The sequence below is a fragment of the Ovis aries genome, chromosome 3, assembly GCF_016772045.2.
Source record: "Ovis aries strain OAR_USU_Benz2616 breed Rambouillet chromosome 3, ARS-UI_Ramb_v3.0, whole genome shotgun sequence".
In the NCBI taxonomy this organism is placed as follows: Eukaryota; Metazoa; Chordata; class Mammalia; order Artiodactyla; family Bovidae; genus Ovis; species Ovis aries.
The window spans coordinates 93,248,256-93,262,224 of NC_056056.1; the positions used below are offsets into that span (position 1 = coordinate 93,248,256).

The window sequence follows — 13,969 nt, forward strand, 5'->3', positions numbered from 1 at the left end:
AATCATTTAATGATTATTAGAGTTCATAGAAATTGATTGCCTTTTTAAATGAACAGATACCTTTTAACAGTCGGAACAGCACAATGGACCTAACGAATTCTTCGCTACTAGATGACAAATGATAGGGATTTGTGAACATGGACTTAGGTAGTATAACCTACCTCTCGTTTCTGTGATGTATTTTGCTGCCCTGTAAGTGTGCATGTATTTGACATTACAAATGTGTAACCAATAAATATAAATTACCAACTGCAAATTTTTTCTTGCTAAGTAACAACTACTGATGTTACCTACCCCTGAGTCAAAACTACAGTCTGAAAAAGACAAGAAAATGAGAATTTTTTTTTTCTAAATTGAGTTTCAGACATCAGAGAAGTCATGCTTAGTTTAGAAGTTATGTCTTTTTGACTGTCACAGTTGGTTTAGAAGTCTATCCTTGGTTTAAAGCCATGTCTTTCTGACTGAAATAATTCAGTTCAAAAAAATACTGACATAAATGTTTTTTTTTTAAGTAGTTGGTAGATAAGAGAGTGATATGGGTAGGTATTTTCAAAGTTGGATTCTGGGTCCACTCAAGTCTGCAGTCCTTGCAGCATCTTCTGCCTAGTAGTTAATTATTAGTCTTTCTCTGGAGAGGAGTCCTGCTTTTGGACCCTTGTCTTATTGGAGAGTAGAAATCAAGGTGGTGTAGATACATTTACTGAAACTAAAAGTGAGTAATGTCAGTGAAGTGGATGTGTGTGTGTATATAGAACTGGACAGAGTATGCCTTAAATAACTTTTAGCTGTCAGCATTAGCTGATAGTTGCTATGTCAAATACATATCTAGTATTAATTATATCTTCCTGTTTTTTTTTCAAGAAAAACTGAAAATCTGGATTTTTATATGTTGGCAACTTATTCAAATAAAACGCTTTGTGGTCCGATTAAATCATGCCCAATTGATACTTGTCAGTGTGTCTAACGTAAACAATATCTAGTTACTATCAAAGACATGGGTTTAGCAGTACTAAAGACTCTTAACTGCCAGTCTCTTCTAGCTTTCTGTTTCCCTGAGCAGGATATGCAGACTTTATTTTTTGTAATCCACAGTCTGTTCCATGGCTTAATGAAATACTTTAGGGTTTGTCATAACCTGCTGCTGAGTATTGCAAGTAGCATGCACTTGTTTTCAGATAGTTCTTGACAAGGCAGGTTCCAAAATTAGTATCAACTGTGGTTTTTAACTGGATAGTTCTAGTTTGTCTTTGGTAATGACAAACTAAAATGTTTTTGAAATGGAAATGAATAACATTTTCCCCAAGGAAAGTTTTAAAATACAGAAGGAACTGTTCAGTAAGTTTACTACCTGTCCAAATATTGGAGACACAGTAAAATGTTACTCACACTTTGGTTTTAACTGTTTCACTTGGGGGACTCTCTCTTTGAAAATTGTAGTGCCTTTTAAAAAAAACCATGTATCTTCCAGGAGCTTTTTATGGGTGTAAAATATAATTTTAGGGCAGCTTATGAGTGAAGTTAAATGAGAAAGCATTTTGTTCATTGTAAAGCTCTATATGTAAGGCATATTATGTCTTTGAAATGATACTGCTTTCCACTATATCCTGAAAATAAATGTTTTGATCAGCAGCATTTTTTCATATTTTTACTAATCTTATCCTTTGTCAGTATATAGTGAGTACCTTGTTTGGAATGGTATTGGCCCTAAGAGGTAGGATTTTTTGTTGTTAATGTTGTTAGCTTGAAGTTTAGAGTTGTAAGGCATCAAGACTATATTTTGGAGATGCCATTTCAAATATTGTTCTGTTTATAGAGTTCTTGATACTCTGTAGTGTGTGTGTGTGTGTTAATATTTGAGATGAGTTATTTCTGACCCATGCTTTTATTTTCTCCAAGTTTAAATGTATGTTTGACTTCAAAGTGAGTATCCATGGATAGGATTTTTAAAATGTTTTCTATAGCTAAAATGTTTTAAAATGACATCAGTGAGTTGATATTAAGTGCTTTTGTTTGGAGTCCTTTTATTTTTGTTTGTGAAATTTTTATTGAGTAGCCATATGGTATTTATAACTAGGTTTGTTTAATTTTTGAAAAAACAAAGGATGCTGTGTCATGTTAACAAGCCTAGTGTCATTAGTCAAGTGAGGAATGTTCTAATTTGTGCACTTTTCTCCTTTTACAATAGGATTGGATTCAGCATCAAAATACATCTACTCATATTGAGAGTTGCCGACAGTTACGTCAACAGTAAGAACAATTTTCTTCATTCTTATAGGTGGCAAATTTACAGAATAGTTAAATGTCTCAGGTATGATTGTTTGGTATCTTTAGTGTGGTACTTTGGAGAAAAATTTTTAGGAAGCTATTGCCTATTTGAAATACTAATTTTATACAAATATATTTAACCTTTTTCTAAAAGAGAATTAAATACAGTCCTTTTTTCTGACTCCTTCCCAGTAGGTAAATTTAATACAATTGGTTTGTTCCTGCTGCTTTGCCATCCTTGGAATGGTTTATCTGTTTCAGAACACAAAGCCTTCCCTTCTCCTATACTTCCCTCTCTTTCTTCCCACCCTTTCCTCAAAGAATAACTAACTAAAAACCACTAAAACTAAACACTGGTGTTTAATTTCAGGTCTAAATCTCTCTTGGTTTAGAACCTGTTTTCAGGAAAAAACTCTTAAGTAGGAGATGAATAAGTTAGATATGGTGCTTCCTAACCATTGGTTCTTCAGTTCTTTCATCTTTTCCTTAAGACAAGGCACCTATGAAGGTAAAAAGTGTGATTTTCTCTTATATCATCTGGAGTTATATAAAATATGTGTTCCCCTAGTATTGTTAAACATGCTGATTCAGTTGTGTATCAAATTCCAGGTCATTATGCTGATGATAGTAACATGTTCTTGAGCAAATGAATTTGTGATAGCTGTTTTGGTTTTTCACGTTGTTCTTTATGAAAATGTCACCACAATTTTTTTTGAGATTATTCATGACTCTCCTAATCATACATGATAAACCTTACTTGGACTAGTTTTTTAAAGTAAGAAAATTTATAAGCTCATTTAACTAGGAAGCTTGAGTGTTTCTAGTTTCAGGAACAGCTGGATTAGCTGCTCAAAATCAGTGTCAGTAATACTTTCATTTCTTGTCTGTTCCTTTCTGCTTTGTCCTCATGAGGACACTTCTCCACAAAGCAAAGTGACCCCCTAGTTCCACACTTAAGTGATCTGAATATCTAGCATTCCTGGAGTTAAAAATAAATAAAAGCACTTCTTTTCTCATAAATTCTGTGGAAGTTTTTGGTTTGAGTCTTTTGGACCACTGTGGGTTAGTTGTCCATCTCTAAACCAGTTACAGTGGTTGTAGGAATAGGGTACTATAACTTGGTTGGTGTCATGTGCCTACTCCTGATGTAGAGTGTGATATAAGCCCTACCTGAATCATAGACTGAGAATAGAGATAGAGTTGCTTACCTGTATAGATCTGTGCACAGACATTGGTTTTTATTATAATTTGTGTTGAATTGGGCCATACTGCCACTGTAACTGGAAAATCTCTCCTAAAGTCACAAATTTTCCCACAGAAACCCAGTGGGATGTCTCATTTTTATGAAGCTAGGGGATTTAGATGTGAGAGAATTAGTTGCTGTAGGTAGGCATTAAATGCTAGTTACAGGAGTCTAGCTACATGCACTGCCATCAGTTTTCTACGCCAAATGGCATTTATGCCTACTGAAAGCTTTTTGTGTAGATAAGCCTTTTTTCCATGTACATAGGACCCTGATTTTGAAGCATGTAGTTTCTGTGCCTGCTACTTTGTTGCTCTGTTTTATGTTTTTACCTTTTTCAGGTACTCTTGAATAATTTCTTCATGGCTTTCTGTCTACTGCTCAAAAATTAACAAATGCATTAGATTTGATTAGGTGCTTTGGATCTTTGCAAGACAAAACATATGCTGTTTCATTCTTTTTTTTTTTATAAGCTGCATTGTGCTTCTGTACTTAAATGTATTTAGTCATTCCTTTACTGATTAACGTGTGAGTGCTCAGTTGTGTCTGCCTCTTTGTGACCTCAGGAACTGTAGCCTGCCAGGCTTCTCTGGCCATGGGGTTCTCCAGGCAAGAATACTGGAGTGGGTTGCCATTTCCTCCTCCAGGGGATCTTTGCAACCCAGGGATCCAACCTGTGTCTCCTGCAACTCCTGCATTGGCAGGTGGATTTTTTTTTTTTTTTAACTACCGAACCACCTAGGAAACCCGTACTGATATGTATTTAGGTTCCAATTTCTTTTCTTAAGGTTTATTATCTCTTCTCTCTCTTCGTCTTATTGAATCTTTCTGGATTATGACCAGAAGTAAAATTGATTAACTTGAGAAAAGATAGTACATTAGCTTTAGTATTATAAATCATAATTAACATAATAAAGAGCTATATGCTTCTGTGTTGGACATTCTTCTCGGTGCTTTACACAGTGTCTGTAATCTTCAAAGCAACTCTGTGAGATCATATTTGAACCCTGTGAAGAAATAATATTTCATAATATTAACTGAAATATTATGTGAGGGATACATGTAATGATTGTTTGTGATTTTACCAGTGAGAGGCAGCTAGCCAGCTGTCACACAGCAAATAATTGGCATAGCAATATATCTGTCTAACTCATGGCTCTTTGTTAAAACTTTTTTCCCCTCAGCACTTTATTCTGAAAAGTTTCTAAGGTGCAACAAATTTGAAGGGATAATGAACATAGTCTTCCTCTTTATTTAACCAATTGTTAACATTTGATGTGTCTATTGTAGTATACTTTATATACAGTTTTAAAAAACTAGTTGAAAATACATTGCAGACATTGTAACACTTCACTTCTTAATTCAACATCTACCTCTTAAGAAAAAGGAAAAAAAATTTAAAGCTTTTATTTTATATTGAGATGTAGCTGATTAATGAACAATGTTGTGATAGTTTCAGGTGAACAGGGAAGGAACTCAGCCATATGTATACATGCCATTCTCCTCCAAGTCCCCCCTCTGTAAGAATAAGGAAATTTTTCTACAGTGGTTATCTAACTACAGTGTGACACATGATTAACAATGATTTCATAATACCTTCTAATACACAGACCAAATTCAGATTTTCCCATTTTTTCCAAAATGCCCTTTATAACTATCCTTGGCTATTCCACTCCCTGCACTTTTTGAGGCTATTTTCACAACCGTTGACTTTTGAAAGGTCTCGTAGACTATTCTACATTCTGCACCTTTCTGGTTTTTTCCTCTTCATTAAATTCAGGTTGAACATTTTTGTCACAAAAACTATATAGGTAATATATATACCTATGTATCACATTGGAATATAGATGATGTCGTTTACTTAGGTCCTTGTTCTTAGCCATTGTATTATATTGTCATGTGTTATGCTTCTGAAACATTTTTAAAAACTGGTTAGGTAACACACAGGCAGCAGATATAAGAACATGTATTCTAGTGGTTAACTTAGATCTGAAACATCATTTCACATCTGAAATATTACCTCCTCTTGAATTGGAAAGTTCTGGAAATTTAATAACTTCTCTGTGTTGGCAATGAGCTGTATTTCCAGGATCGCACGTAAGGGAAAGCTAAGGCTTACTTGTATTAAGTAACTGACTTTCAGATTGTTGTACTCAATCATGTCTGACTCTTTGTGGCCCCATGAACTGTAACCTACCAGGCTCCTTGTCCATGGGATTATCCTGGCAAGAGTACTGGAGTGGGTTGCAATTTCCTCCTCCAGCAAAATGCAGTACTTGGGTGTAATCTCAAAAACAACAGAATGATCTTAGTTTGTTTCCAGGACATATCATTCAACATCAGGGTAATCCAAGTCTTGTCCCAAACACTGATGTTGAAGAAGCTGAAGTTGACTTTTTCTTTGAAGACTTAAAATATCTTCCAGAACTAATACCAAAAAAAGGATATCCTTTTCATCATAGGGGATTGGAATGCAAAAGTAGGAAGTCAGGAGATACCAAAATAAGAGGCAAATTTGGCCTTGGAGTACAAAATGAAGTAGGGCAAAGGCTAACAGAGTTTTGTCAAGTAGAGCACTGATCATAGCAAATACCCTTTCCAGCAACCCAAGAAATGACTCTACATGTGGATCGCCAGATGGTGATGGTGACCAAAATCAGATTGATTATGTTCTTTGCACCCAAAGATGGAGAGGCTCTATACAGTCAGCAATGACTGTGGCTCAGGTCATAAGCTCTTTGTTGCAAAATTCAGACTGAAATTGAAGAAAGTAGGGAAAACCACTAGGCCATTCAGGTATGACCTAAATCAGATGTCATATGATTATACAGTAGAGGTGACAAATAGATTCAAGGGATTAGTTCTGGTAGAGTGCCTGAAGAACTATGGACACAAGTTCGTAACACCATTCAAGTGGCAGTGACCAAAACCATCCCAAAGAAAAAGAAATTCAAGGAGGCATAGTGGTTGTCTGTGGAAGTTTTACAAATAGCTGAGGAAAGAAGAAAAGTGAAAGGCAAGGGAAAAAGGGAAAGATACACCCAAATAAATGCACAGTTCCAGAGAATAGCAAGGAAAGATAAGGCCTTCTTAAATGAACAATGCAAAGAAATAGAGGAAATAACTAGAAGGGGAAAGATGAGCGATCTCTTCAAGAAAATTGGAGATATCAAGGGAACATTTCATGTTCATGGAAGGATGGGCACGATAAAGGACAGAAATGGTAAGGACCTAACAGAAGCAGAAGAGAAGAAGATGAGATGGCAGGAATACACAGAAAAACTATACAAAAAAGATTTTGATGACCTGAATAACTATGATGGTGTGGTCACTCACCTATACCCAGACATCCTGCAGTGTGAAGTTAAGTGGGCCGTAGGTAGCATTACTACCAGTAAAGCTAGTGGAGGTGATGGAATTCCAGCTGAGCTGTATAAAATCCTAAAAGAAGATGATGTTAAAGTCATAATCCCTTATTTATACACACATACATACATATATATAACATACATATATATACATACACAGTGGAGGTAACAAGTAGGTTAAAGAGATTAGATCTGATAGACAGAGTGCCTGAAGATCTATGGATGGAGGTTTGTAACACTGTACAGGAGACACCAACCAAAACCATCTCAGAGAAAAATTGTAGTAGTAGATGAAAAAAATTGTTCATGTTTGACAGTTGTTGATGCTGAGTGATAGATACACTGGATTGAAGTTTTTTGCCCTCTCAGTTTGTCACACTGATAGTTATAAGATGCTCCAGCTTTCATGTCTGCTCTCAAAGCAGGAAGGATGGTGCAGAAATTTTCTCAGAAGTCTGCCAGTGGTTTTGTACCTATATGTCATTAGTTTGAACCTATCACTGGCTGTCTTCTAAAGAGACTGGGAAAGCAAATTTAGCTTTTTTTGACCTTTGTTATGGAGGCAGACCTGGGAAAAGGCAGTTGAGAATTGCGTTTTTGTTTGTTTTTGACTGTACTAGGTCTTTGTTGTGGCTCCCATGCCTCTCTGGTTATGGTACATAGACTCTCTATTTGACACACGATGAGAATTGCTTTTGAGTTAGCCTGCCAACAATATCTGAGACAAATGTCAACAAATAAAAACTGCTTACCTGTAGTTAGTTTTTGACCTTGCTTTATTTTCTTGTCAGGTGGCTTGCTGCCTACATTTCCTTACATAACTCTCCTCTTGGCTACTGAAATTGTATTTTTGTACATCTGCAATTTAATAATTTAATCATCATTTCCATTAACATATAGAGTCTGGATTCTCTGGAATAGTTGAAGATGTCTTTTTCTTGGACTTCTATGTTGTTACATTTCCTCCTACTTTTTCTTTCTGTGATTACCCCTCAATTTCTTTCATTGGTGTATCTTTGCTTTACTCTTAAGTATTAGTGTGCATAAGATTCTGTCCTCAACCCTCTTTTTTCCCCGGTAACTCCATTCTCTGTTTATCTCATTGACTCTTAGTGCTATAGTTGATGCCTAATTTCGAAATATCTCAACACTCATCTTTTTCTCTAATCTAGACATTTCCAGTTGTTTTGCAAACATTCCTATGTTCCCTTCACTTCAGAAATGTTTATTGTTCTCCATTGCCTTTTACTTAGGTTCAACCTCCTTAACATGACTTCAAGGACCTTCATAGTTTGTCTCTGAGCTGTCTTGCCAGGTTTTCTGCCTCATAATTACTTTTTGTCATGTCCATGCTGTGGCCACAGTGGTTCCTGAATAGAACACGTTTGCCTCTAATCTTCCTTTTACGTATTGCCGCTGTGTGAAACCTAACCTGATCCATACCTCTTGATAACTCTTTTTAAAGGGCTACCTGAAAAGCAACCTTTTCTTTGAACTGTCCCCTGAGATCCTCTCTGAGGAACACTTGGTACCATATAAGGGGCCGCATTCATGTCTCATTCTGTAGAATGGTGTCCTCTAGAGTTCTTCAGAGTGAGTGAACTGTCTTTTAATGCTTACCTAAGCTGGTGTTTTATAGCTCTTCTATACCTCTTAACAGTTTTATATGTACTTCCTGTTTTACCTAAATAAATGTCAAGGATTTAAAGTATGGGGAATGTGTTTTTTTTTCCTAGTTGCCTGAAACTTATTATTTATTGAACTAGACACTCAGAATATTTTACTTTGAAGAAAATATTTATACTTTAATATCCTAAGAAATCACTTAACTTTTAAAAATCTTTTAAATTTTTTTTAAATTAAAAAATTTTTTTTAATTAAAAATTCTTTTTTCAATTTTTTTCAATTTTTTAATGTATTTTTTTTTTTTTGCTGCACCACACGGCTTGTGGGATTTTAGTTCCCCACCTAGAGATTGAACCTGTGCCCTTAGCAGTGAAAGCATGGAGTCCTAACCACTGGACTGCCAGGGAATTCCCTTAACTTTTGTTTTGAACAGTATTCTCTATATATTGCAGGGAACGATTGAGCCTTATAATCTTAACTGTTCATTAATATTGTTTATTCTCAAAATAGGTATCCTGATTGGAATCCTGAGATCCTCCCATCAAGAAGGTAGTTATTTTTTTTAATAGTGGTATTATTGAAATTTGATTTTCCTTTAAAAGTAAACACGTACTTTTTTTTTTTTAAGGCACTGTTTTGAATAGAATCTTGTTTTTACCATTTTTATTTTTAAACAGTAGGGAAATGCAACCATCTCTAGAAATCTTTAGTTACCCTAGTTTATCTGTAATAGCTCCCATCTGTGAACTTTTCTTTTTTAGTCTTTTCTGAAAATACTTTATACTTTTATTCTTATTTTATGTTTGTGGTATCTTAGATTATAAATGGTTTGAAGGCTGAGAATGGAGTTTCCCTATTCAGTGTATAAATATAAGTATAGGAGTCAAATATTTGTGGAAGGCGTAATCTCTGTGGGAAAACTGTTGAGAAACATTTGTTATTTCCTAAATTCTTTATATAACTTAATACTTTCAAAACACACTTGGATATAGTAATGATATAGGAAAAATGAAAGAAATTGGTGCTACTTATTTGTGAGTAAACAAAACAGGAATGTAAGCAATTAGAGAGGTGATGTCTGCTTTGACTGATCCTTATTCATTTACAAAACCAAACTGCATCATAACAAGGAGGTTTTTGCTTTACATAAATATATGGTATTAGAGTTTGGCATTGTTAATATTAATAGCTTGATTTTAAGAAGGTAAATCTGTCATTGATACAAATTTAAATTTATATAAAATTGTTGAATCTTGTGTTTTTTCTTGCACTTTGTAGAAATGAAGGCAATAGAAAAGAAAATGAAACTCCAAGAAGACGATCTCATTCCCCCAGTCCAAGGCATTCTAGGAGATCAAGCTCGAGTCACAGATTTCGTCGATCTCGAAGCCCTGTACGTTGTATGTATAGACCAAGAAGCCGAAGTCCAAGAATTTGCCATCGTTTTATTCCTAGATACAGATCCAGATCCCGTTCACCGTATCGAATGAGAAATCCATTTAGAGGTAGTCCAAAATGCTTTCGATCAGTTAGCCCTGAAAGGACATCAAGGAAATTGGAGAGATCATCAGGTACATTTATGTTTGTGAATAATAAGTATTTATTTTGACTAAACCATTCCAGTTTTTTTTTGTTCATTTGATTTTTTTTAATTTCTGTATTTGCATTAAGCTTGAAATGTGGCTTACTCTTCTCATGATTTTTTTTTTAATGTTGACATTTTGATATATTTGGCTCAGCTCTTTTTGAAACTTCTAAGTTTTTAAGAAATTAAATGTCATAATTTATTAAATTTTAGAATTTCTGGATGAAATTTGACTCACATTACCACCTGTTTCATTCTTCTTCCCTTTATTATGTATCACAAGAAATGTGAGAGAGTGTATCTACACACCCAACATCAAACTTAAAAAAAAACAGGGATATACAGATATCTTAGTTTGCCTTAATAATTGATTATAGGCTTGTCTTCCATGAATTAATTTAAAACATTTAAAAATTGTTCAAATTTTCAACGTGTGTCTTAATGTTGGTTTAGTGACCTTTCCAGAAATATTTTTTACAGTTTTTTAAAAAATCTTTTCAGAGGTCTGTGAGATTTTTTTCCTTTTTCAACTACATATCTCTGAAATTGGATTTTTCTTAAAATATGGTAGCCAAAATAGTGTATCCAGCACACTGGATGCAGAATTTTCTGATTAGAGAATACAGATGTCTTCTTTTAAGCCCAACATTTAAGTGTTCAGGAAAACAGTACTCATCTAAATAATTGTTATTTTGAAAAAGTTTTTTATAAAAATATATTGTTTATGTTAGCATAGGAGTTTTATTAATATTTTTAAAATTCTATATTAGTTTCTTTTGTGCTAAATATTGATACAAATGCTCTTTGGAGTCTTCAGTTTTTAATAATGTAAAGGGATACTGAAATCAAAAGTTTGAGGATCTCTGGTGTAAGAGAAGCTCACTGAATAAAGGGTCTTCATGTGAATACCTTTTGAGTGAAGAATTAAAGACTAATAATTTTTTTGTATGTATTTGCCACCTGTTTGGCCTAACAGTAGCTCAGTGTGTTAAATATTTGGGCAGTTGAGGGGTTATATAATTTTTTTATAAAGTTCTTTTCAATTGAAGTAGTATTTGTGTACTATTAATAGATAGAAAAAAAGCATTAGAAGATGTAATACAACGGTCTGGGCATGAGTCAGAATTCAGTAAACAGAAGCATCTTGAAGCAGCTGATAAAGGACACTCACCAGCACAAAAACTTAAAACTGGCAGTGGAGCAAAGACATCAGTTAAATCTACAAGTTCTGCAAAGAATGATTCAAATATAGGAGGACATTGTACTCGTTACAAATTAAAGAATCTTGAAGATGATACCCCATCAGAAAGTAAACAGATGGCTGATAAAACTGTTTCTCTGCCACGTAAGGTCAGTAGTAGTTCTTTGTTAGTGGAAGTGTGTATGTACACTTGTTAATACGACAAAGAGAAAACAAAGTTGTTCAGAATTTTTAATTTTCATATTTCTGAGGAAATTGTGGTTTATTTTGATATGAAATATTTATTGATTTCTGTTTTGAATACAGGAAAGGTCCAATAATTAAAGTCTTATAGATTATAGATATCAAAAGTGAGAACATTTTGATGGTTTGGTGTTTTTGGCTGACCACACTGATCTGTGTTACAAGTTTTGCACTCTGATTGGGGAAATGGACGTAATCAGTAGTACTAATGAGTTTTTGTAATCTTTGTTAGTAATCTATGAGTAACTATCTGCTGAGAATCATTTTTACTCTGTTTTATGTTTTTTTATAGTATACTTCAGAAGCTACTTTGTTGCCCAGTGTAGAATACTAGTCTGTTTTCTGGGTACTAATAGGTGTATTTTGTAATATTAACAGATCTTCAAGTGTTTGGGTATACATTTCTCTTAACATTGTCTTTAAACAGTTACAGTTCCTTGCCCCCATAGAGCTTATATTTAACAAGGTGAACTTACAATAATCAACCTGATATTACAGAATTTTGAAGAAATATTGAGTATAGGGAATTAATTTTGAAAAGGCTAAATTGTTCTGTAACATTCATTTTGTTTCTGTATTTCTAGATGGCAGTAGTGGAACTTTAAAAGTTTTTTTTTGAGTCAATTTTTTATCATAGGTGGTAAATAATAAAGTATATTCAGATTGTATATATGAATCTATTAAAATATTATGCCTATCTAGATATATTTTTAAAATTCTTACAACAGACTAAATAAAACTGTAACTTCAGTTTTACTGATGATGTGCCTTCCAGTTGCATATAGAAAAGTACTCTTTACTAGTTTCAGACCACTTCATAGGTCTTATTTGTTATGAAATGCTTTTGTACAGAAGAGAGCATCTGTGATTGGTTGCCTGTAAATTGCCCGCTGTTGGGTTTGAGTGATAAAATATAAAACATTTCTTCCTCTGCTTTTCTTAGTATTTCAAAAAGTTTTTAAATGTTCTAAAATATTTGTATAAGCAGAAAGTATAAGAATTATTTATATTTATAAGTGGAAAATATAATATTTTAATAAAAAGATTACTTAAAGTACTAGGATTAATGTAGAAAGATTATATTGGGAATTATTGTAACTATACTTTGTCACTTAATTTGGCTTAATTTTTATTCATCTCAAAAAATAGCTTCGGAAGGACCAGTCTTCACATTATGGTCCTGTTCTTCTGATATCTGAATTACCAGAAGATGGCTGTACTGAAGAAGAAATTAGAAAAATATTTCAACCGTTTGGAAAAGTTAATGATGTCCTGATTGTTCCATACAGAAAGGAAGTGAGTTATTTAGTCTATTCTAAAAAGTCATAATTTTGTTTTCTAAAGACTTGTCAGATCTTTCAGCTTTTACTTCATATACAACTGTTACTTGAGTTACGTAAATGTTTGGAATTGAATGAACAGGGTTCCTAAATACTGCTTTATATCCTTTAGAACAGCACACTGTTTTTTCAGATGAGCACACTTTTTCTTTGAAGGGCCAGATAATATTTTAGGTGTTGCATGTCATAGGATTTCAACTACTCGCTCTGCTATACAACTCTGTTGTAGTGCTTTACAGTCATAGATGATATATAAATGAATACGCATGGCTGTGTTAAAAAAAACTTATTTACAAGAAAACAGATGGCAGGCCATAGTTTGCCATTCATTGCTTTAGCACTTCAGTAAGGTGATGTTAAAAAAAAATGATTTTGTTTGTACAGTATTTTTTACATTTGAATTGTAGTTCTGTAACTTACATAGTAAAGTTCTATGAAGTCTACAAACCCTGGAGTAAACAGAACATGAAATTAGGAGGTAAAACAAGGGAACATAGTTGGTATAATTTTCCTTGCTGCAAGAAACCTTAAAAAGGTCAAATTTAACAGCAGCTAGACTAGATCCTGCCTTCTTTCCTATTGTTCAGTGAGCTCTGCCTTCCTGTTTCTTACTCTTTTATGATCTTGCCATGGACTGCTTCCTTATCTTGGTAATGGTATAGAAGTTCTGTTAGGTTAAAAGTCCATTTTGTGTGTGAAAACATCCTAAAGATCAGATTACACTTCAGCAAGAGGTAAAAGTGAAAAGAGGTAAAATCAACCAGAACTTGTTGTAATTTCAGTTTTATATTCCACAAGGAAGTATTAAGTCACACAGAGAATTTTAAGGTAGATTTTTGACTTAAGGTATAATATGTTTCATTTTAGGCTTACTTGGAAATGGAATTTAAAGAAGCAATTACTGCAGTCATGGAGTACATTGAAACAACACCTCTTCTGATAAAAGGGAAAAGTGTGAAAATATGTGTTCCAGGAAAGAAAAAGTCACAGGTAAACTGAATTTAGTTCTTACGCAGTTCATTGTTGTTTAGTTTAATTTTTTTTAAGTATCTTATATACAGAGAAGTGCATAAAACTTAAAATGTTAACTCCATAGAC

General features: G+C 33.8%; 1 protein-coding gene across 22 annotated transcripts in view; it reads left to right on the forward strand.

Moving 5' to 3' along the window:
- The window catches only part of ZNF638 (zinc finger protein 638), a 135,473-nt gene that overhangs the window by 66,941 nt on the left and 54,563 nt on the right, over positions 1-13,969 (forward strand). For 15 of the 22 annotated variants that reach the window (XM_060412328.1, XM_042246321.2, XM_060412329.1 and 12 more), the window contains 6 exons: positions 2,186-2,247; positions 9,013-9,051; positions 9,781-10,073; positions 11,160-11,437; positions 12,681-12,827; positions 13,739-13,861. In XM_060412328.1, coding sequence (XP_060268311.1) covers positions 2,186-2,247; positions 9,013-9,051; positions 9,781-10,073; positions 11,160-11,437; positions 12,681-12,827; positions 13,739-13,861 — 942 coding nt within the window. The remainder of the gene's footprint in view (positions 1-2,185; positions 2,248-9,012; positions 9,052-9,780; positions 10,074-11,159; positions 11,438-12,680; positions 12,828-13,738; positions 13,862-13,969) is intronic. The other 7 variants (XM_060412332.1, XM_042246323.2, XM_060412333.1 and 4 more) reach the window with 1 other exon arrangement.